This window comes from Gorilla gorilla, chromosome 3 (assembly GCF_029281585.2).
Source record: "Gorilla gorilla gorilla isolate KB3781 chromosome 3, NHGRI_mGorGor1-v2.1_pri, whole genome shotgun sequence".
NCBI lineage: Eukaryota > Metazoa > Chordata > Mammalia > Primates > Hominidae > Gorilla > Gorilla gorilla.
In genome coordinates, this window is record NC_073227.2 from 10753663 (window position 1) to 10779003 (window position 25341).

The following is a 25341-nucleotide window of genomic DNA, read 5'->3' on the forward strand; positions in this document are numbered from 1 at the left end:
GGGAGGGAAACAGGCTGAGCTACTGCCTGTCCCTGGAGCTTTCTCCTTCTGGCTGGTTCCCTTTGCCCTCCCTGGCCTCTGGACACAGTCCCTCCACTCAGCTCTTCTTGGGCTCATTGCAGTGGCTGTCTGCTTCCCAGGAAGACTCTGGTTGAGTGAAGCTATGTCCATCCCACTATTAATCAAAATCAATGCTCAGCTTTTACATCAACTATGGCATTGGAAACATCCCACTTAAAGAAGAGGCTTTAAAAAATATTACAATTGTTTTCAACCTACAGAAAGCATTTTTAAAACTTCAGTTCTTATCATTCTAGACAACCCTTTTCTGAGTAATGCACAGGTTAATTTGTTCTTAGAACTCAACGTTTTGTTTCCTTCACATTCAAACTCCCTGGGAGTGCGGGTGCCAATGAAAAGACATCTCTTGTGAGCCTCTGTCAGACAGAAATTATAATAAAATGCCTTGCCTTCAGTTTAGAGCAAAGGTCCATTGTAAGTCTGTAGAGTATCTTCAGGTTCTCACGTACATTCTGATTCTTTAAAAGAGCAAAAGTATTTTTAAAAATCAGATAAACGTGGTGGCAGTGCTCATCACAGTCTGGAACTGACATGACTTGAAAAATGTTTCCTAGTAAAATCCCATGAGGTTTTCAATGGCAGATGTCATGTATGTGGTAGTATCACCAAACACCTCGACTAGACAAGTTCCCATCTATAGAAAGTGCTTCTACTGTGCAAGTGCAAGCTATCCATAGCTGGACACTTCCTCCCAACCTAGGGTATTTCCTTATTTTATAGACTGAGAAACAGAACCACAAAGAAGCCTAATGTCTCAGGTACAATGATTAAATGGTAGTAGGGAGAGGAGAATGCAGACCTGGCCTCTCTGGAGTCCACAGCTCCATTCTCTCAGCCTTACCACCTTGCACCCACGCACAGCTGCTGCCATGTTCCACACTTACCCCTCCATTCTCACCCCAGGAGATGCACACAGAGGCCCTGGGAGATGACAAACAAGGGTCTGTGTTCAGCTGATAAAGAGGGAGATGGGATGAGATGTGTCCCTCAATACAGAGTCTAATTACCCTTCCCCTAACCTGGAGTGCCAGGACCTCTTCAATACCCCATTCTGCCAAACAAATCCCCCACCTCCAGCCCACTCAGACTCAGTTTTCTGCTGAAGGCCTGAGATTAGAGTGAACATCCCATGGGACCAGTGGCTAACTGCACACACCCTGGCATTGTTTTCTAGTCATCTTGCTTGTGGCTCTCCTGTGAATGTTGGGAGAACATCCTATGGAAGAGTCCCTCCATGTCAAGTTCTTGACTGCCACCTGGCAGAATTCTACCTGGCTGCCTGCAGGAGCCTTCCACACCCCAAAACTGACCATGTGACTCCTAGTTTGACTACCCCAAGGACAGGCCCAGCTCCCTGGTATGGCACAGCTGCATGAGGAGCCCCTAAATCTTCTCTGGCTCCCCACAGCCATGCCTCCTTCTCCCCAGGTTGGTCTTGCTGTCCTCCATAGAGGCACCATGTTCTCTGAGAGTCTTACCATATCCCTGCTGCTCCCTCTACCTGGAACTCTCTTCCATTTATCTGAACAATTCATGCCACCTCTTTGGAGAGAAGGGTGTAACCTGTGATCTGTAGATTAATGGCTGGACTTCCATCTCCCACCCTCATCCATGCCCTGCATGGCTCAACTACAGAGACATATCTGGCTGATGAGACATAAACAGAACTGAATCTGAGGCTGCCTCTTTTCTGCCTCGAGTGTGGATGAGTTGAACCCTGGCCTCAATTTGACCCTGGGCAAGGTACATGTACGTTAACCTTTCTATACCTCAGTTTTCTCATCTGTAAACTGGGACTGATAATTCTGAGATGGACAACTCCTTCTTTCTAATATCTCAGCTTCTGTTTGGAGAAGTCTCCCTGCCTGACAGCATGAATTCTGGGTAGGGATACTAATCAAGATGCCTGGCCTCCCTGGTGGGATGTAGACACATGGTACAAGGAGGGAAAGAAAACACTCTCCAAGTGCTGAAACTTTGACTTTTGGACAGAGAAAAAGTCATGGCTCAGTGCTGCCACCAAGCCTACCAGTTCCAGCTCCCTGGGACTCAGGGCTGCCTGGCTCCTGTTCTTCCCAAGGCCTGGTACTGCTTTTCCTCTGATTCTGTGGGCTACCCCATATCCTTCTGATAAATCTCTTTTTATATTAAGGGAGAGTGCATTTCTGCAACTTATAACCCCAAAACCCTATTGGTACAAATCTTCACATCACAGATGATCTGTGAGGATGAAGTACACGAGGCAAATATCCCCAGCTCAGTGCCCGGTGCCCGACACGGGCTCATATCACCTCTTACCCCCAGCTCAGTGCCCAGTGCCCAGCATGGGCTCACATCACCTCTTACCCCCAGCTCAGTGCCCAATACATGGCGCGGGCTCACATCACCTCTTGCTTTGCTCTGATTTCCTGAGCTAGCTCAATAGCCTGTGTGTTCTTCCAGCAGTGATTTTACCATGTAACTGTTCACTGACAGCTAACTAGAAAGCCTGAACAGGGTGGCCCCAACTGTGGCCACATTGCCACCACTAGACACCTCTCCTCTGGGGCCTGCTGAGAAGTCTCTCTCTCTGGGTTCTAGGCACAGTTCTAGAAGGTGTGAGTGCCTTTGTTTTCCAGATGGTGCTTCCTGATAACGAGGGGCATCTCTAGCAGGGGAGGGCCTGGAGAGAGACCCAAGACAGTTTTTTTTTTTTGAGACAGTCTCACTCTGTCACTTAGGCTGGAGTTCAGTGGCACGATCTCGGCTTACTGCAACCTCTGCCTCCCAGGTTCAAGCAATTCTCCTGCCTCAGCCTCCTGAGTAGCTGGAACCACAGGCACCTGCCATCATGATTGGCTAATTTTTATATTTTTAGTAGAGACAGGGTTTCACCAGGTTGGCTAGGTTGGTCTTGAACTCCTGGCCTCAAATGATCGGCCCACCTTAGCCTCCCAAAGTGCTGTGATTACAGGCATGAGCTGCTGCACCCAGCCCGAGACCCAGGGCAGTTCTGACCATTCTCTCCACACAGACTGAAGAGTAGCCATCCCAGGACCTCTGGCACTGTGGCCACGTCACCAGCCCTAAGGATTTATCAATGAGTGGCAGTCTGTTTATGGAGCAGGTGACACTGACACCAGAGAGTCATCTGGAAGAGTCACACTATGGACAGATTTCCTAGGAACAGGTGCCATAGAAGAACAGCCATCACCCATCCTTATTCAACATCCTCCACCAGAAATGCCAAGGTCACAACTATTTGTGCTGAATAAGAGAAAATGAATGTTGACAATGTTCTTTTTACTATTAGGCTATCAATAAAATAGAAAAAGCTTCCAGAAAAAATAGGATGTATTAAGGTTGATAAAACCTTATCTTAAACAACTCACCACAATATTTCTTGAGGAATTTCCACATGTGCTGTTCACTTTAACCGTAATGGATTTTTCACAGTATTTTTCTACTAAATCTTCAAAAGAGGGTGTGGCATCACTAGGATCTATAAGCCATGCAGCAATTCTGGGATCTAGCCCTATAAAATCAGCAACTGAAGAGAAAAAGGTCATTCAGTCATCCCAAGAAAAACCAATAGTTGTTTTTCCTGCTCTGACAAGGTTCTTAAGTTCAAACAAATAGTAGTAGTATTGTCATCCTCTCAAATTATAGAGCTAAGGACCAAAGTGACTTTCCATTATTCTCCAGAATTTAGAACCTTTGATAAGGCAGCCTCGATGAACCCAAGTCCCACATGGCCCGTCTCTGTGGGTGTCACATTAAAGAGGCAGATTTCAAGTAGCCATAAAGGAGGGACTCCAAGCTCACTTGCAATTTGGATCTCTCAAAAACATGTTAAAAGCTGTCGAAGTCAGAGTAGTGGGTCATGCTACCTGCCTCCCCTCCTCCTTGCTCCTCTTTCCCTCAGGCATCCTCTCTGCCAAGTTCTGCCCTCCTCCAACCTGTCACTGGGCTGTCTGGCACCATGGAGTCTGGAATCCAAGCCTCTTGAGCAAAAGGAAGAAGGGCGGGAGTTGCCTGAGCACACACGACACCCTCGTCACTGAGTGTTGAACAGGTAGTGTGTGCAAGGCAAAGATACTTTGGCATTCTCCCTGAAGTGTGGAAAATCTACAAGACAACTAATGTGTGGCGCTTTGGTACTGTGGAAGGAACACCAGGCCTGGATTCTGAATCACCCTCTGAGCCTGGGAGGCCACCTCGCCCCTTCGGTGTTAGTTTCTTCATCCAAAAACTGGGGGGAAAGATTACTGTAATTATGTGCGATATACATGAGAAAATGCTTTTTAAAAAGCAAATACGATATTTGCTAAACAAACAAGTTTTTATACCAGAACACTTTAGACATGAAGGGAGAGTCATAAAAGGCTGGGGAGGTGGGGCGGGCTAGAAATCAATAGACAAACTAAATCCTAAAGTGACTGCTTTTTAAGTTACTTTAAAATTTTGAATTGTGCCATACAAAAGTAAGGAGTTTGCCTTTAAATAAAACTATAGTCTTAGATCATATCACATTAAATATTATATGTTCAGGCATCTTTAAATTATACCAGTCTAAGAGATTTATATTTACCAAAGCAGCCAGTATTATGACTTTCTCATTTGATATCTAGGAAGTCTCTTACAGTAGCACATTTGGAGCTCTGGATAAGAGGAGCACACGTCTCCGTCAGCAGCACGTGATTTTCTACAACACTGTCTGGTGATGCGGACTGACCCAATAGCACTGTTTCACTCCACTTCCCTTTTCAATGCTTTAATATTCCAAAAGTAATGGTTATCAACATATATTTTTAAAAATCCTTGGGGAAGCTCTGACAGTATAAGAATGCTCTGGGAGATGGTCCCTATAATCTCTTGCAACTGACAAACTGAAGCCTGCCAGGACAAATCCCACACTAGGGAGAAAATGCCAGTAGCTGAAAAAGAAATGCTAACAAAATAAGATTTAAAACAAACTCAGAAAATTAAGAAAGAGTAAAAGCTGTAAAAAAGTAAGTACATCCGAACAATAGAAATTAGGTGACTTAGAAAAAGAAAAATTATACAAAGAAATGACAGAATCTAGGAGAGAAAATTTTAAAAAAGAAGACATTTCAGAAATAAAAACTAAACTGGCGCAAGACACAAAAGCAAATAAACATAATAGCTAACTACTTAAAGTAAAAAAAAAGATTTAAGAAAAGGGAATTTTTCGTTTGTTTGTTTTGTTTTTTTTTTGAGATGGAGTCTTGCTCTGTTGCCCAAGCTGGAGAGCAATGGCATGATCTCGGCTCACTGCAACCTCTGCCTCTCAGGTTCAAGTGATTCTCCTGCCTCAGCCTCCCGAGTAGCTGGGATTATAGACACCCACCACCATGCCCAGCTAATTTTTGTTTTTTTAGTAGAGATGGGGTTTCACCATGTTGGCCAGGCTGGTCTTAAACTCCTGACCTCAGTTATCTGCCCACCTCAGCCTCCCAAAGTGCTGGGATTACAGGCGTAAGCCACTGTGCCCAGCCAAAAAAGACAGAATATTTTTTTAAATAAAAAAGAATCAAGTCCAACAGAACTTAAAAATAAAATAAAATAAAATTTTAAAAAATCAAAAAGAAATGAAGAGACTGAAAATGGATTCTGGATAAAAAATGATAAATATGACAAAAAGATAAATATGAAAGACAGACAATAAGATTCAACATATGAAATAGGAAATCAAAGGGAAAAAAACCAAACGAACACAGCACTAAACACTGTAATTCAAGATGACTTTAGGCCGGGCATGGTGGCTCATGCCTGTAATCCTACTTTGGGAGGCCGAAGCAGGCAGATCACGAGGTCAGGAGATTGAGACCATCTTGGCTAACACGGTGAAACCCTGTCTCTACTAAAAATACAAAAAATTAGCTGGGTGTGGTGGTGGGCACCTGCAGTCCCAGCTACTGGGGAGGCTGAGGCAGGAGAATGGTGTGAACCCAGGAGGCGGAGCTTTCAGTGAGCTGAGATCGCGCCACTGCACTCCAGCCTGGGCAACAGAGTGAGACTCCGTCTCAAAAAAAAAAAAAAAAAGATGACTTTAAACTACATAAAGACATATACATAATCAATACAGTGTCGTATCGACACAGAATAGACCTACAGATCAGTGGAACAGAATCGACAGTCTAGAAATAAACCCATACATCAGTGGTTGATTGATTTTCAACAAAGGTACTAAGAATGGTGTTGGATACCAACAATGGGTTGAATTGTGGTTCTCAAAAGATAACTCCACCCAGAATCTCAGAATGGGAACTTATTTGAAATAAGGGCCTTTGCAGATATAATTATGGTAGGAATCTTGAGATGAGATCATCTTAGGTTAGGGTGAGCCCTAAATCCAATGATGGGTGTCCTTATGAGAGACAGAAAAGAAGGTGACATATAGAGACATGCAGAGGGAAAAGGCCACATGAGGATGGAAGCAGAGACCGGAGGGATGTGTCTACAAGTCAAGGAGTGAAAAGGACTTCCAGCCACCACCAGAAGCTGGGGGAGAGTCACAGAATGGATTTTCCCTCAGAGACTCCAGAAGGAACTGCCAACACCTTAATTTGGACTTCCAGCCTCCAGAACTGTAAGAAAATAAATTTTTGTTTTAAGCACTCAGTTTATGGTAATGTTACAGCAGACCTAGGAAACTAATACAGACCCCTACCTCACACCATATGCAAAAATTAACCAAAAATGGATCATAAGCCTAACCTCAGAGAGAATATGATTAAACTTGTATGAAAAAAATATGAGTAAATCTTTCTGACCTTGGATTAAACAATTGTTTCTTAGATTTGACACCAAAAACACAAATAACAAAAGAAAACACAAATAAATCGGATTTCCTTAAAAAAAAAAGTGTGCTTCAAAGGACATCAAGAAACTAAAAAGACAAGTCACAGATTGGGAGAAAGTATTTGCAAATTGTATATCTGACAATAAACTCATATTAGAATATATAAATAATTCTTACAAATAAACAATAAAAAGACAATGCAATTTTAAAATGGGCAAAATATTTGAACAGACATTTCCCCAAAAAAAGATATAAAAGTGGCCAATAAGCACATGAGAAGATGTCCAATATCATTAGGCATCAGTATAATACAAACCAAAACCACAAGGATGTAACACTTCACATCCACTTGGATGACTAAAATAAAGATACACAAGAACACGTATTGGGCAAGGATGTGGGGAAATTACAGTGCTATATACAGTGCTTGTTAAAATGGTGCAGCCTTGTTGGAAACAAGTTTGGCAGTTCCTCAGAATGTTAAATACAGAGTACCACATGACCCAGCAATTCTACTTCTTCTGGATATATACGCAAGCAAGTTGAAAATATGTCCATGCAAAGACCTTTACACCAAAGTTCATAGAAGCATTAATCATAACAGCCAAAAGTGAAAACAACTCAAATGTCCATCAACTGATGAATGAACAAAATATGATTATTCAGCCATAAAAAGGAATAAAGTACTGATATATGTCACAACTTGAATGAACCTTTAAAACACTAGCTTAAAAACCAACAACAACAAAAAGCTACATCAGGCTAAATGAAATAAGCTAGTGACAAAAGGTTGCATATTGTGCAATTCTATTCATGTTAAATATTCAGAATACACAACTCCAGAGACAAAAAACCACAGATTAGTGCTTGCCAGAGTCTGAGAAAGGGGGGATGGGGAGTGGCTGCTAAGGAGTACAGGATTTCTTTTTGGGGTGACAAAAATGTTCTGATATTATGTAGTGGTGATAGATGCACAATTCTGTGATTACTTGAAAAACCCCTGAATTGTACAGTTAAAGAGTGAATTTTATGGTATGAAATTATATCTTAATAAAACTGCTATTTTTTAAAGCTATACCAGAAAGCTATTTACAAGGTGTTCTTTTTTTCTTTTTTTTTTTTTTTGAGACAGAGTCTTGCGAGATCTCTGCTCACTGCAATCTCTGCCTGCCAGGTTCAGGTGATTCTTCTGCCTCAGCCTCCTGAGTAGCTGGAACTACAGGGGCACGCCATCATGCCCGGCTAATTTTCATATTTTTAGTAGAGATGGAGTTTCACCATGTTGGCCAGGCTGGTCTTGAACTCCTGACCTCAGGTGATCCACTCGTCTCGGCCTCCCAAAGTGCTGGGATTACAGACGTGAGCCACCGTGCCCGGCCAAAGTTTTTTTTTTTTTTTTTTAAGGGTACATACATATCTTGCAAAATTGACCCAAAACAGCCAACACCAAGACACAGTCTAGTAAAACACTAGACTTTAAAAAAAAAAAAGGAAAATAAAACTAACAAAAACCTTTGGACATTCAGACAAAAAGACCAAGTCACTAATTAGGGAAAGAGAATCAGATTTTCACCACACTTTCTGAAAGCACCACTTTATGCCAAAAAACAATAGTATAGCCTATTTTAGAAATACAAAGAAAGATGTAAACCAGTGATCTTATATACAGCCAAACTGACCTCCAAGTACAAAGGATTATTCAGTATGTTTTAAAGGAGATCAATAAGGTTAAGTAAAAACCCTGTCATCCTGAACATGAATTAGAAATATCAGTATGAACTCACAGTATATTTTATCTTAAAAAAAAATACAAACATCTTAGCCTGGTAACAAAAGTCAACCTAATAGTGAGGTACATATCCAGTGACCAGATTCTGGTCTCTAAATGCCGTTTTCACTAATGTAACAGGGCTCCTTGAAGAAATGGCTAATTTCAGATCTAGAGCAGGAAATGCAAAAGATGACCTGGAAACATCCTACCATACCACAAATCAAAGAAGATGCCCAGATTACTAGGTTTGTATGACAAAGGCTCACCTAACTCATCAAAGATCATGTGCAATGTGTCAAAACATATCAAATATATTTAAATCCATATGCTCATAATGATACTAAAATGAAAAGGCTTTTTTTGATCACCTTTTGGTGATTCTATGAAACAATTCATTATTTTGAAAATGGGTAAATAAAGGAAAATAATCAAATTTTATCTTGGCTTTTCTATATGAAGTGTACTTAGGGTAACCAAATAGATGACAAAAGGGGATTTCTCTTTATGTAAGTATTATAGCTAATAAATGAAGAAAGCATAATAGATCTTAAATATCACCATGTTGCAATTAAGGAACCTAGACAATGACAAGCAGTAGCTTCTAACATCACAAAAAAAGATAAACATCCAAACATTATATACCTCCTGACAAACGTATACAACACTTATGTAGTCTTTCTCTCCCAAATCTAACCTGAATCTGATCAGGCATCTGGATCTAATTGCCAATTTACAGGAAATAGAAGAGAGATAACATATTAAATGAGAAGAAGGAGATGTGCTCAGTAAAATCCAGACTGTGAGAAATTCTACAGGACAAACAATCTGGTTTCTTCAACAACAAAACAACTGCAAGAGTGTAAGACAGAGGAAGGGAGAACATATAGATGAAAAGAGGCTTAAGAAATACAAACACACCTGGCTGGGCACGGTGGCCCATGCCTGTAATCCCAGCACTTTGGGAGGCCGAGGCAGGCAGATTACTTGAGGTCAGGAGTTCGAGACCAGCCTGGCCAACATGGTGAAACCCCTCTCTACCAAAAATATAAAAAATTAGCCAGGCGTGGTGGCACGTGCCTGCAATCCCAGCTACTCAGGAGGCTGAGGCAGGAGAATTGCTTGAACCCAGGAGGCAGAGGTTGCAGTGAGCCAAGATTGCACCATTGCACTCTAGCCTGAGTGACGGAGCGAGACTCCATCTCAAAAACAAACAAATAAACAAACAAAAAGAAATACAAGTTATGGGCTTTGGGCCCCAGTTAAAACAAACTGTAAAAAAAACAAAACAAATAAACAAAAACAGTTATAGAACAACTAGGGAAGTGCAAACACTGACTAGACAGCTAATAATAAAAAGAGATTATTGGTAATAGAGTGGTGTTACCAAAATGGTAGAACACAAGCAAGCCGGCTTCACTCTCCTTCACAGAAAAGCAAAAACCAATATACAGCACCAAGATTATCACCAGCAATATCCCAGAACCCAAATATAAGGATGACACAGTTTCCAAGGCCACACAGAAGTCAAAAAACTCCATGCAGACAGTAAGAGAATCAGACTTTATGTCCCTTCCCCAATGTGCCAGTCACCAAACATGTAGAAAAATTTCCCCCAATTCAGTTACTAAACTGAAAAAAGTGAGACTGAGGTGGACAATCAACTTTCCTATCATCTTGGGCCCCCTGGCAGGAGACCCGTCCCTGCCACAATCCACAGGAAGCATCATGAGTGTCTGAAGGGAGAAATATCCCTGAGGACAGCCAGAAATGGGCAGTGGTAGAGACTAGCAGACACTCGGCTCTGTACCATGGACAGAGGAGACACCAAATCAGAAAGGCTGGTCAGTAGGACCATGTTGCAGGAGGTACATCCTACAGGTCCCCTGGGCATGAACTCCCAGCTAGCCTTCCCATACTGCGAGGTATTCCCTTAGGGACTTTCCTCATCAGGGATGGGGAGCGCTCTGAAGTTTGCTAGCGCCGAGGCACACCTGGGCTTAAGGTGCTATCTAGTGCTGAAAAGGAAGCAAGGACCTAGCAAAAACAAAAAGATATTTAACAGGTATATTGACAAAAAATCTCTGAGCAAACATATCTAATAAAAAACCAAAACAAGCCGGAAAGAGAAGATTGGAACAAAAAAACTAATCCTTCAATGCAAAGAAATAGACGTACATTCACAAGAAATAATAGCAAGTGGGGAACCATGACATCCTCAAACCAGACAAAGCAAGGAGCCAGTGACTGACCTTAACAGGATGGCGACAGTGAAGCTCTTTGATCAAGAATTCAAAATTGCAGTTTTAAGGAAACTCAGTGATCTCTAAAATAACACAGAAAAACCCAGAAATTAATCAGAAAAATTTAACAGAGGTTGACTTAATTTAAAAAATCAAACAGAAATCCTGGAACTGCGAAATATATTTGCTGAACTGAAAAATTCCATAGAGGCTCTCAACAGTAGAATGGATCAAGCAGACAAAACAATCAGTGGGTCTGAAGATAGACTATTGGAAAAGACACAGAGGAGTAAAAAGAAAAGAGAGAAGAGAAATGAAGGACACCTATAAGACATAGAAAATTGCCTCAAAAGAGCAAATCTAAGAATTAGTGGTGTTCAAGATGAAGCAGAGCAAGAGCAAGGAATAGAAAGCTTATTCAAAAAATAATAACAGAAAACTTCCCAAATTTTTTGTTTGTTTGTTTGTTTTGTTTGTTTGTTTGTTTTTTAGATGGAGTCTTGCTCTGTTGCTCAGGCAGGAGTGCAATGGTTTGATCTTGGCTCATTGCAACCTCTGCCTCTTGAGTTAAAGTGATTCTCCTATCTCAGCCTCCTGAGTATCTGGGATTACAGGTATGTGCCACCATGCCCGGCTCACTTTTGAATTTTTAGTAGAGACAGGGTTTCACCATGTTGGCCAGGCTGGTCTCAAATTCCTGACCTCAAGTGATCCACCCGCCTCAGTCTCCCAAAGTGCTGGGATTACAGGCATGAGCCACTGCGCCTGGCCCAAATCTTGAGAAAGATATAAATATCCAGGTAGAGGAAGGCCAGAGATCAAACAGATTAAACCCAAATAAAACTACCCTATAATTACCCAAATATAACTACCCTATATTATACTACACATATAATAAACAAGCCCCCAAAGGTCAAGGACAAAGAAAGGACCCCAAAAACAGAAGAGAAAAGAACAAATAACATATAAAGGAGCTCCAATTCATCTGGCAACAGGTTTCTCAACAGAAGGAGGGAGTGGGATAACCTATTCAAAGTGCTGAAAGAAAAGAAAACTGCCAGGCTTGGTGGCTGACACCTGTAATCTCAACACTTTGGGAGCCCAAGGCAGGAGGACTGCTTCAGGCTAGGAGTTCAACAGCAGCCAGGACAACATAGTGAGACCCCTGTCTCTACAAAATAAAAATAAAAAAATTATCTGGGTGTGGTAGAACACACCTATAGTCCCGACTACTTGGAAGGCTGATGCAGGAGGATCACTTCAGCCCAGGAATTTGAGGTTACAGTGAGCTATGATCACACCACTGCATTCCAGTCTGGGTGACAGAGTGAGACCCCATCTCCCTGCCACCCCCTCCCCAATAAAAAGGAAAACAAAACAAAAGACGACTGTCACCCAAGAATTCTGTGGCCAGCAAAGCTATCCTTCACACGTGAAAAAGAAATAAAGCCCCAGACAAACAAAAACTGAGGAAATTCATCACCACCAGACCCATCTTCCAAGATATGCTAAAAGGAGTTCTTCAATCTGAAAGAAAAAAACACGGGCTGGGCGCGGTGGCTCACGCCTGTAATCCCAGCACTTTGGGAGGCCAAGGTGGGCAGATCACGAGGTCAGGAAATCGAGACCATCCTGGCTAACACAGTGAAACCCCATCTCTACTAAAAATACAAAAAAATTAGCCGGGCCTGGTGGCGGGTGCCTGTAGTCCCAGCTACTCGGGAGGCTGAGGCAGGAGAATGGCGTGAACCCAGGAGGCGGAGCTTGCAGTGAGCCAAGATTGCGCCACTGCACTCCAGCCTGGGCAACAGAAGGAGACTCCGTCTCAAAAAAAAAAACCACGAACATACAAAAAGAAAACATCTGAAGGATTGAAACCCACTGGTAAAAGTAAATACACAGACAAACTCAGCATACTCTAACACTGAAATTGTGGTATGCAATCCACTCATAACTCCAGTGTGAAGATTAAAAGATAAATCTATAAAAAACAGTAATAGCTATGGCAACCTGTTAAGAGATGGACCATATAAAAACACATAAATCGAGGCAACAAAAAGTCAAAATGTGTGTAGGGAGTGGAATTAAAGTGTAAAGATTTTTTAGTTTTTCCTTTATTTGTTTGTTTCTATTCTTTTCTTTGTAAATAAAGATAAGTTGTCATCTGTTTAAAACAACTTGTTATAACTATAAGATTTTTTTTGTAAGGCTCCTTTTTATTTTTAGTGTATTTATTACTGGTTTTTGTAACCACAAAGCAAAAACCTATAATAAATACACACACACACAAAAAAAGCTACAAATTAAAAGATACTACCAGAGAAAATCACTTAACCACAAGTAACAAAATGGTAGTAATAAGTCCTCACCTACCAATAACACTGAATGTAAATGGACTAAATTCTTCAATTAAAAGACATAGAATGGCTGTATGGATAAGGAAATAAGACACAACTATTTCCCGCTTACTAGAAACCCACTTTACTTATACAGACTTACATAGAATAAAAGTGAGGAAATGCAAGAATTAATATTGTTAAAATATCAATGTTACCGGCCGGGCACAGTGGCTCATGCCTGTAACCCCAGCACTTTGGGAGGCTGAGGCGGGTGGATCACGAGGTCAGGAGATCGAGACCATCCTGGCTAACATGGTGAAACCCCGTCTCTACCAAAAATACAAAAAAGTAGCCAGGCATAGTGGCGGGCGCCTGTATTCCCAGCTACTCAGGAGCCTGAGGCAGGAGAATGGCGTGAACCCAGGAGGCAGAGCTTGCAGTAAGCCAAGATTGTGCCACTGCACTCCAGCCTGGGCGACAGAGTGAGACTCCATCATCAATGTTACATGAAGCAATCAAAGAGTCAATGCAATCTCTATCAAAATACGAACCAATGACATTCTTCACAGAAATAGGACAAAAAGGCCAGGCGCGGTGGCTTACGCCTGTAATCCCAGCACTTTAGGAGACCAAGGCGGGTGGATCACGAGGTCAGGAGATCAAGACCATCCTGGCCAACATGGTGAAACCCCGTCTCTACTAAAAATACAAAAATTAGGTGTGGTGGCGGGTGCCTATAGTCCCAGCTAATTCGGAGTCTGAGGCACAAGAATCACTTGAACCCAGGAGGTAGAGGTTGCAGTGAGCCGAGATCACGCCACTGCAATCCAGCCTGGCAACAGAGCAAGACTCCATCTCAAAAAAAAAAAAAAAAAAGAAATAGGACAAAAATGCCTAAAATCTGTATGGAACCAAACACCCTGAATAGCCAAAGCAATCATGAGCAAAAACAACAAAGCTGGAGGAATCACCCACACTACCTGACTTCAAATTATACTACAAAGCTATAGTAACCAAGACAGCATGGTACTGACATAAAACCGACACACAGACCAATGGAACAGAATAGAGACCCCAGAAATAAATCAACACATTTACAGCCAATTCATTTTTGACAGGCTCCAAGAATATATACTGGGGAAAGGTGCTGGGAAAATCACACGCAGAAGAATGAAACTAGACTCCTATCTCTCACCATATACAAAAATCAAATCAAAATGGATTAAGGACTTAAATCTAAGACCTGAAACTATGAAACATCTGGAAGAAAACATTGGGAAAATGCTCCAGTGCATTTGTCTGGGCAATGATTTTTTTTTTTTTTTACTACAACTTCCAAAGTATAGGCAACAAAAGCAAAAACAGACAAATGAAATTACATCAAGCAAAAGCTGTACAGCAAAGGAAACAATAGAGTGAACAGACAACTCACAGAATGGAAGAAAATATTTGCAAACTATCCATCTGATAGTGGATTAACAACCAGGATATAAAAGGAACTCAAACAGCTCAATAGGGGGAAAACATGATTTAAAAATAGGCAAATGATTTGAATAGACATTTCTGAAAAGAAGATATACAAAAGGCCAACAAGAATATTTAAAAATGTTCAACATCACTAATCATAAGAAAAATGCAAGGAAAATCACAATGAGATATCATCTCACCCCAATTTAAAACGACTTTCATCAAAAAGATAGGGAATAACAGATACCAGTGAGGATATGGAGAAAGGGGAACCCTCATACACTACTGGTAGGAAAGTAAATTAGAACAGCCACTATGGAAAACAGTACGTAGGTTCCTCAAAAAACGAAATAGAACTACCATATGATCCAGCAATCCCACTCCTGGGTATGTATTCAAAAGAATCAACATATCAGAGCGATATCTGCATTCCCATGTTACTGCAGCACTATTCACAATAGCCAAAATAAGGAATTAACCTGAGTGTCCATCAACAGATAAAGAAAGAAAATGTGGTGTTACTATTCAGCCATAAAAAAGAATGAAATCCTGTCATTTGCAGCAACATGGATGGAACTGGAGATCACTATGTTAAGTGAAATAAGCCAAGCACAGAAAGATAAATATTGCTCATATGTAGGAGCTAAGAAAGCAGATCTCATGAAGGTAGAGTAGATTGGTGGTTACCAGAGGTCAGGAAGGGTAAGGGGGTGGTGGTTGGGATTAAGAGTAGTTGATTAACAGTTACAAATACATAGTTAGGTAGAAGAAAGAAGACCTGGTGTTCAGTAAATCAGTAGAGTGACTATAGTAACCAATAATCTATTGTATATTTCAAAATAGCTAGTAAAGAAAAATTCAAATATTCCCAGTATAAAGAAAAGATAAATGTTTAAGGTGATAGATATCCCAATTACCCGGATTTGATTATTACACATTATATGAATGTATCAAAATATCACAAGTTCCCCCAAAATATGTATATCTATTATGATTCAGTAAAATTTTTAGAAGGAAAAAAAAGAAAAAAAGATTATTGGTTATTTTGCTTGGGGGTGGGGAGAGATGATGGTGTTGTCTTATAAACAGAATCTCACATTTTAGTCATACAATTGAAATATTTAGAGATGAATCCCATGATGTTTGGGTTTTGCTACAAAGTATCCAGGAAGTGGCAGTTTGGAAGTATGGGGAGTTATAGAGCAAAAGATTGGTTGGAGCCAGGCGCAGTGGGTCACTTTGGGAGGCCGAGGCGGGGAGATCACAAGGTCAGGAGTTCAAGACTAGCCTGGCCAGCATGGTGAAACCCCATCTCTACTAAAAATACAAAAATTAGCCACTCATGGTGGTGCACACCTGTAGTCCCACCTACTCGGGAGGCTGAGGCAGGAGAGAATCACTTGAACCAGGGAGATAGAGGTTGCAGTGAGCCAAGATCATGCAACTGCACTCTAGCCTGGGCAACAGAGCAAAATTCCATCTCAAAAAAAAAAAAAAAGATTGGCTGGAAATTGATAATTGTTGAAACTGGGTGATGCCTACTTTTGTATATGTTAGAAATTTTTGACAATAAAAAGGGCTTTTTCCAACATTTTATTATGAACATTTTCAAACATATAATTTGAAAAGAATCATACAGTGAACACACATGTCCACCACCTAGATTCTACAATGAATATTTTTGCTATATTTGTTTTACCACTTATCTGTCCATCTAGTTTTTTTTTTTCTCCTGAGACAGAATCTCACTCTGTCCCCCAGGCTGGAGTGCGGTGGCTCACTGCAACCTCCACCTCCTGGGCTCAAGCAATTCTCCTGCCTCAGCCTCCTGAGTAGCTAGGATTACAGGCACGAGCCACCAAGCCTGGCTAATTTTTGTATTTTTAGTAGAGACGGGGTTTCACCATGTTGCCCAGGCTGGTCTCGAACTCCTGACCTCGTGATCCGCCTGCCTCAGCCTCCCAAAGTGCTGGGATTACAGGTGTGACCCACTGCGCCCGGCCATGTCCATCTAGTTTTCAAAAAGTTATAAAAAAACTTTACTATTTTAGGCCCGGTGCAGTGGCTCACGCCTATAATCCAAGCACTTTGGGAAGCTGAGACAGGAGGATGGCTTGAGGCCAGCAGTTTGAGACCAGCCTGGGCAACAAAGTTGGACTCCATCTCTAAAAAAAAAAATATATATATATATATATATTTAAAATCTTTACTATTTTAAATAAAAGGTAGGTCCTATATTGTTTTGATGTTAATTACTCTGGACTGTAGTTTAATTCTTAGAAAGTTTATAAGCTATTTGTGGTAACAAGAAATCTCACTGACCATGCTACGTAAGTTAATTCTTTCCTATTTTAAATTATGAAAGTAATATATACTTGTAAAAATTCAAATAACCTAGAAACATGGAGGAAAACTTCCTCCCCATGCCTAGGGCCCATGAGGAGGCATATCAGTCTGTGTGGCCAGGTCCTCCAGGAGTTGTGTGACATGGCTGCCCTCACCATTCTCCCATTCATAGGAGGAGTCACATTTGAAGAGTTAAATTATAGAGAGAATAAAAAATATAACTTACCATGCTTCCAACTGCCATCATTACCAAAAAACTGCAGCACTATTCTCACAAAATCCTTAGCATTAAAACAAATAACAGGACATTTACATTTCAGTGTTTGAAATAGCACGTTCCTAGAAGATGAAAAGAAATTCACTGATTTAAACATTAATTTGGAACTTTCGACCTTGGAAAAATATTATTACTACTCAACTAATAGCTATCACTTAGATAGCACATACACACATTCACTAAAGAATTCCAAGAGGTTAGTGTTATTTATCATCTGCGTTTTACAGATGATGAAAGAGAGACACAGAGAGACGAGATAAGGTACCCAAGGTCACGCAGCTGTCAAGTGCTTATCCCTGGGTAACACCCCATTACCTGTAGAATAAGACCTACATTCCTGAGCAAAGTACACCTACTCTGGGCTCTTTAGAGCCAGGCCCCAAGATGACTCTCTAGCCCGTTCTCCCAGAGCTGCCCTCAAACATTCTACCCTCTCGTCGCACTAAATTCCTTTTCCTCCACCACAGGCTGTGCCACGTCCTGCTTTGCTCCTGGGTCACTGTATATACTGTATTCTTGACTACAATTCTCTTCCCACAGTTTTCACAAACTGTTCAAGGGCCATCTTCAGGAAGGTATGCCCTAATTCCCCAAGCAGGGGGCTGCTCCCTCTTCTGTAAGTCTTCTGTACTCCTATCCACACATGTAGTACAGTGGGAAGTACACTTGCTGTATTATAATGTACCTTGAACGTTTGTCTCTCCATTATACCATAAGCACTTTGAATATGGGATTCACAATTGTTAAAATTGACTGAATACTTACCATGTGCCAGATACCACGCTGAACACTTTGCAGCATTGTGTGTGAAGTGATTGTTGCACTGAAACCTCATCACTATCCTATCTGGCATGCACTAGAACCATTTTACAGATGAGAAAACTTAGTCTTGAAGAGGTTAAGCAATTTGGCCAGGGTTAAATGACTAACAAATGGCAATGCTGGGATCTGAGACCATATCTTCCTGCTGCCAGGGCCCAAACTCTAAGCTACCAAAGCCATCAATCCCTCTTTATAGTAAATGTTCATTAACACATTAATGAGATTCTTTGGTTAGAGCTGAGGAAGAAAGAAATCGAGAGCCTAATGAGCTTTGCAAACTTAGCCAAACTGCAGTTAGATTTTGCTTGGACTTGTTCCACAGAAAGACATTTGTAGGCCTTTTGCACTTTGTGTGATTTCACCTTGGTTTCCCTTGAAAAGGGCGACCAGGATGGTAGGGAGGGTAAAGTGCCAATAACACAGCTTCAGATCTTGGCTTGGTTGGACCGGTGAGGAGGGTGTCCAAGAGGGAGTAAAGAGCTTATGAAGGAGAAGAACTGGGGCCATGGAGATCACTTCCCTTTACTGCTCCTTCATCCTTGAAACTCAAGAGTTCTGTGATGAGGTAATCTACCAACTACACTATCTTCCGCTAATAAGAGATTATTTTTATCTTGATAAAACAAACAACAAAAAGAATACCTTGTAAGCTAAATGGCAATTAGCCAGGCATGGTGGTGCATGCCTGTAGTCCTAAAGTCCTAGCTACTGGGGTGAGGTTGCTGAGGAGGGAGAATCACTTGAGCCTGGGAGGTTGAGGCTGCAATGAGTCGTGATCACAACCACTGCACTCCAACCTGGGCGACAAAGAGAGACTCTGGCTCTTAAAATAAAACATGTATTTATGTATATGTATATACATGCACACACACATATATATATTTATATATATAAAAGCTAGATTTGAGGCTTCCTCATCTGTAAAATGGAGTGAATAAGGTATAACAAACGTACAGAGAGAATGTGAAGGTGAAGGGAGAGTGTGTATGTGAAAGGCCTTGCACAGGTCATTTAATAAATGTTATTAAACATGTTTTTGTGCAAAAAAGTATGTGTGCTAATTTAAATGTGATTTATTTAAATTTATTTTGAATCTCAAAGATATAATCATAGGATTGGGATTATTATTTCCAATTTATGGTACTTGAGGCAATGTATTAATTTGATTGTCCTAGAACTTAATAAAAATTAAGCCTCAACATTCATTCATTCAATGATAATATTGAATAAATATTGATTAAGCACTTGCTTTGTAGCATTGTTCTTAGATATTGGGGATACATTAATGAACACACTACTGAACACAAATGAAAGTCATGTGTGTGGGGTTGGCAGTGGGGTACCATCTCATACAGGGTGGTCAAGGAAGGTCTGATAAGGTAATTCTGTTTTTTTTTTTTAGCTTCGTAATTCTTTTTTTTTTTTTAGACAGGGCCTCACTCTGTCATCCAGGCTAGAGTGCAGTAGCGCAATCACAGCTCACTGCAGGCTCAAACTGCTGGACCCAAGTGATCCTCCAACATCAGCCTCTAGAGTAGATGGAACTATAGGCACATGCCACTGTACCCGGGTAATTTTTAAATTTTTTGTAGAGACTGGGTCTCACTATGTTGCTCAGGCTAGTCTCAAACTCCACCCTCAAGCCATCCTCCCACCTCAGCCTGAGCCACTGTTCCTAGCCAAGGTAACTCTTGAGGAAAGACATGAAGGATAAGGTAAACAAAAGCCTAGTTGGTAGAGGAAAGTTCTTTACAGAAAATTTTAGCTACTAAATGTGGAAGAAATGATAGAATTAGAAAAATCACCATCTTACTAGCCGGAATTAAATAAGTGATTTAGATGATCCTAATCAATGGACAAAACCATTAAGGGAAAGTTTGGGGGAGAAGTTTATAAGGAAGGGATCGTGCTGACACCACCTGAACCCAATGCTCCCTCTCAGCACCATGAAAACTGGGACAACCCAATTGCATCACTAAGGGAAGTCAGGAGGATACCAGTTAAGTCTGAATTTCAGAAAAATCATGAATAATTATTATCTGAAAAAAATTGAATATTTTTTAGGGATGTATTCTTCTAGTATAAGTATGTCCCATGCAATATTTGGGACATACGTATACTAAGAAATTAGTTATTTATCTGAAATTCAAATTTAGTGTTCTATATTTTAATTTGCTAAATCCGGCCATCCAACTGCATCACAGATGGAGTATGAAGCTTACAGCTCCACCTAGGAAGTGCTGTGCAAAACAAGTTGGACCCAAATAATCAAGCACTTAGAGCTAACTCCAGTTTACAGAAAATATGGAGAAGAGGAGACAGAACAAGTAAAAGAACCTCATGATGAGGGAAACAAACGAATCCAGGACACAGGACCTCCTCCAAGATAGGGAGAGGGGCTGAGGGACGCTCCAGATTAGAAAAAACTAGGGACATGGCCACCCAATGCTATGTCCTGATCCTAATAAGTCAACTGTAGAAGGACATTTTTGAGACAATCAGGTAGCTTCAAATTTGGACTGCGTACACAACTTGTTAAGTTTAAAAATGGCATTGTGGCTCTGAAAAAAAAAAAAAAGCCCATAGTTTTCAGAGTCATGAGAGGGCAAAACAATAGGTTGGGAATTTCTTTAATCCCAGTCCTCTCCCCCTTCCCCAGGAAAGGGACAGAAGGAAGTAAGGAAAAACCTTTGATAATGTTGGCCTGGGTGGATGTATATACTACTCTGTACCTTTGTGTTTTCATAATTTACTTTTTGTTTGTTCAGAGAAAAACATAAAGGAATGAGGCAGTAAACCATGCAGCTATTTGGGAGAATGCTGCAGGGAGGGATGGTGGCACCAGGCCCTTGGGTAGAGGCGCACACCACATGGTCAGGAACGGCAAGGAGGTGGGAATGCACTGAGAGGCCAGGAGAGAGGAGGGGGTGAGGTTGAAGACAGCGGAGGGGCCAGAGTAAGCAGATCTTGAGGGTGAGGGCCTTCATAGGTCCTGTGGCTTTTCTACACTTGATCTTAGCCAGAAGACCAAGAAGCAGTGACGTGGGGTTTTCCTCAAGAGTGAAGCACGAGCTGTTTGAGGGTTTGGGACAGGGAAGTGATGTGATCTGATTTATGCTTTAACAGGCCAGCTCTGGGTGCCGCACAGAAAACAGACTGAAGGGGCAGGTGGAAGCAGGAGTCCAGTGTGGAAGTTCTTGTGATCCAGTAGGAGGTAACAACTTGTGCCGAGTAACAGCAACGCAGTGGATAAGCAGAGGGCAGATTCTATCTACACTTGAAGGCAGAGCCAATAGGACTTGCTGAGAGCTTGATATGGTTTGTGGAAAGTAGAGAGAAGTCAGAGATAACCCCAGGACTTTTTGCCTAAGCTCATGGAGGGCTGACACCGACTAAGACAGCCAGGCCACAGGAGGCAGGGTCCAGGGAAGACAGAAGTTCAGTTTGGACATGTTTGCCTAAAATGACCACTAGACGTCCAAGTGGAAAACGTCAACTAAATTCAGAAACATCATCCAGATATTAGGGCTCTGTCCTCACAAGGGCTCTCCATACACTAGACCTGACCAGTTGTTCTTTAAAGAGAAAATTACATAAAAAGAAAATGAAGGGTTCTGTTGGGAGCTGAATGCTATGTTTGTCACACATTCCCCTTCTCCCCAAAAGTTACCTAAAATCACCCAGAGCCCAGTGAGCCTGTGTGAAGCATGGACAGGCTAGTAACGGGGCCCAGCTTCCTCCGGAGCTGCCTTGATTGCCTCTTCCAGGGTGGCTAATTGGCCTTAAATCAGAGGGCTGGGAAGGCAGTGGATACCTCCATTTGAGGCAGAAGCCCAAGTCATGTGGATAACCTAAGCAAAGAAACAGTGAGGAAGAGTACAAGATCCATCCCAGAAAGGGCTTTTCAGAATCCAGAAGGGGCGGCAGGAGCAACCCCGCCTGCTCTAAAATTCTGTGATTCTAAGAGGGCCGGTCCAAAGAGGTGAGACAGGTCTTGCCTCTTTCCACAGACATGGAGCTTTGAAACCAGTCCCATCCTTGGTGGTATTAAGGACAATTTATTGTTTGCAGGCAGTGATAACTTTGTTTTCTAATGCTGTGAATGAATGAACAAGTATGATAAGGAAAATCATCTGGGACTCTGCCAGTGACAGGGGATTTTCAGGGTCTGGGGGTGATGCTTTTCTCCCTAGCTTCTCACTGTGAAGTTGCTTCAAGTCCTGGAGCCGACTGCTCCCACAGAAGAATGGAACTCCATTCCAGATACTCTCTGGGAGAGAGAGGGCCAGTATTTGCAGAGATTTCTATCACTTGCATCCATTTTATTTTCATGTGCCCGTACAAAACTTCTAAAAGTTTAAACTATTAAAACTGGACCTTGAGAAAGTTTCCATTAGTATAAAGCAGGCATGTAAGTAGGGTGTGAGTCCATGTGTGAAGATTTCTTACCGGGCAAATTGTTGATGTGCCTCCTGTTCTTGGTCCCAGATAGCAGAGTGCTCTATTTGAATGTAGATGCATGGATCATCTGACACAAAGCCCTCCAGAACAGGACCACAGGCCGGGGCATCTGGACAGCCATGGCCACCCTCTGCTTGGCGTTTTAGTAACACCACAATTCCTCTAACAGAAGAAACGGGGGTCTGTGGAAACACAACAAAATAAATTAAACCCAGACAACATTTCTGTTGTAGAAAGATATACATTTTAAAATTAAGCAGAGAGAAAGAGAAAAGGCCTAAAATTAAACTTGTAAATGAATAGTTTTTTAATGACAATTGAGGGCCAAAAGCCAAACCCATGACCTTATGCTCAAAATCTGGTCTCTACCCTGTCCAACATCATAATGGAAGTCTCATCCAGGGCAATATGATAGGAGAAAGGAATACAAGGCAAACACATCAGAAAGGAAGCATCATACTTTCCCTATTAACAGATGGCATGAATGTCTGTGTAGAAAATCTAAAGGAACCTATAAAAAACGAATCCTGGAGCTAATATGTGAATTTAGCAAGGTTGCAGGACACAAGATCAAAGCACAGAAATTTAATATATTTTTATATTCTAGCAATAAACATGTGAAAATAAAATTTTTTAAAACGACCATTTATAAAACTCTAAAAAGTGAAATACTTAAGTATAAATGAGCAAAATACATACAGGATATGTATGCTGAAAACTATAAAATGCTGATGAAAGAAATCAGAGAAGACCTAAATAACGAAGACATATAATACTCAAGGACTCAAAAACTCAACATAATAATGTTTGTCCTTTATCCCCAAGTTAATCATTAGAACCAAGAAGATCAATAAACCTCAAGTACAAGGAACATGAAGAAAACTACACCAAGAAAAATACATCAACATCATTTGCTTAAAACCAGTGATAAAAGGGGGTGGGTGGCGAGAGAACACATTACATAGATAGAAACAAAGATAAGGATGACAGCAGATTTCTTTGTGGGAAATAAAGCAACTCAGGAGATGGTATATATATACTTTTATTTTATTTTTTTTAGAGATGGAGTCTTGCTCTGTTGCCCAGGCTGGAGTGCAGTGGCGCAATCTCAGCTCACCACAACCTCCATCTCCCAGGTTCAAGCAATTCTCCTGCCTCAGCCTCCAGAGTAGCTGGGACTACAGGCACACACTGCCACGCCCAGCTAATTTTTTTGTATTTTAGTAGAGACGGGGTTTCACTGTGTTGCCCAGGCTGGTCTCGAACTCCTGAGCTCAGGCAATCCGCCCACCTTGCTCTCCCAAAGTGCTAGGATTACAGGCGTGAGCCACCACACCCAGCCAACAGTTGAGTAATATTATGAAACTACTGGAAGAAAATAAACTATCAACTTACATTCTTTAACCAGCAAAATGCCTTTAAAAAAATGAAAGGTAAAGCAAGACTTGCATACTACACTGAAAACTATAAAACATTCCTACAGGAAATTAAAGTTTTAAATAAATGGAGATACTCCATGTTTATGGATCAGAAAACTCAATACTATTATATTAAGATGGCAAGACTCGCAAAATTAATCTATAGATTTAACGCAATTTATATCAGAATTCCTTCTGGATTTTTGCATAAATTGACAAACTGATCCTAAAACTGACAAGCAAAGGAAGCAAAATACCCAAAAGAATCTTGAAAAAGACAAAGTTGGAGGACTCACTCTTCTTGATTTCAAAACTTACTATAAAGCGCCAATAATCAGAGAGAATTAGGAGATCATGGCAGATGGGAGGCAGGACTAGATTGCAGCTCCCACTGGGACAGACAGAGCAGAGTGTGGAGGCTTGCATCGTGAACTTTTGCTCTAGAATGACTACAAGAATAAATCAGGAAAGCAGAGAGAACCCACAGATCCTTTGAAGGAAGCAGATTGCTCCTGCTCCCAGGAGACACCCCAAATACTGTGTTGGTATCCACAGCCAAAAGACCCACAGACGGTTCACATCACAGGACTCTGTGCAGACAAGCCCCAGGACAGCTTGGAGCCTGGTAGACTTGCTGGGTGGCTAGATCCAGAAGACAGATAACAATCATTACAGCTCAGCTCTTAGGAAGCCACATCCCTAGGAAAATGGGGAGAGGACTACATCAAGGGAACACCCCATGGGATAAAAGAATCTGAACAACAGCCTTGAGTCCTAGACCTTCCCTCTGACAGAGCCTACCCAAATGAGAAGGAACCAGAAAACCACCTCTGGTAATATGACAAAACAAGGTTCTTTAGCATGCCCAAAAAATCATATTAGCTCACCAGCAATGGATCCAAACCAAGAAGAAATCCCTGATTTACCTGAAAAAGAATTCAGAAGGTTAGTTATTAAGTTAATCAGGGAGGCACCAGAGAAAGGCAAAGCCCAGTTTAAGGAAGTAAAAAAAATGATACAAGAAATGAGGGGAGGCCGGGCACTGTGGCTCACGCCTGTAATCCCAGCACTTTGGGAGGCCAAGGCAGGCAGATCACGAGGTCAGGAGATCAAGACCATCCTGGCTAACATGGTGAAACTCCATCTCTACTAAAAACACAAAAAATTAGCCGGGCGTGGTGGCACATGCCTGTAGTCCCAGCTACTCAAGAGGCTGAGGCAGGAGAATCGCCTGAACCCAGGAGGTGGAGGTTACAGTGAGCCCAGATCATGCCACTGCACTCCAGCCTGGGTGACAGAGTGAGACTCTGTCCC

The 25341-nt window shown here is 41.5% G+C and overlaps 1 protein-coding gene across 1 annotated transcript in view; it reads right to left on the reverse strand.

Annotated features, from left to right (window-relative positions):
* Nucleotides 1–25341, reverse strand: part of POLN (DNA polymerase nu) — a 154065-nt gene that overhangs the window by 104283 nt on the left and 24441 nt on the right. Inside the window, exons 3-6 of the mRNA XM_063705148.1 lie at nucleotides 22598–22791; nucleotides 17276–17388; nucleotides 3453–3610; nucleotides 471–539 (exon numbers count right to left, since the gene is read on the reverse strand). Of these exons, the coding sequence (XP_063561218.1) occupies nucleotides 471–539; nucleotides 3453–3610; nucleotides 17276–17388; nucleotides 22598–22791 (534 nt within the window). The remainder of the gene's footprint in view (nucleotides 1–470; nucleotides 540–3452; nucleotides 3611–17275; nucleotides 17389–22597; nucleotides 22792–25341) is intronic.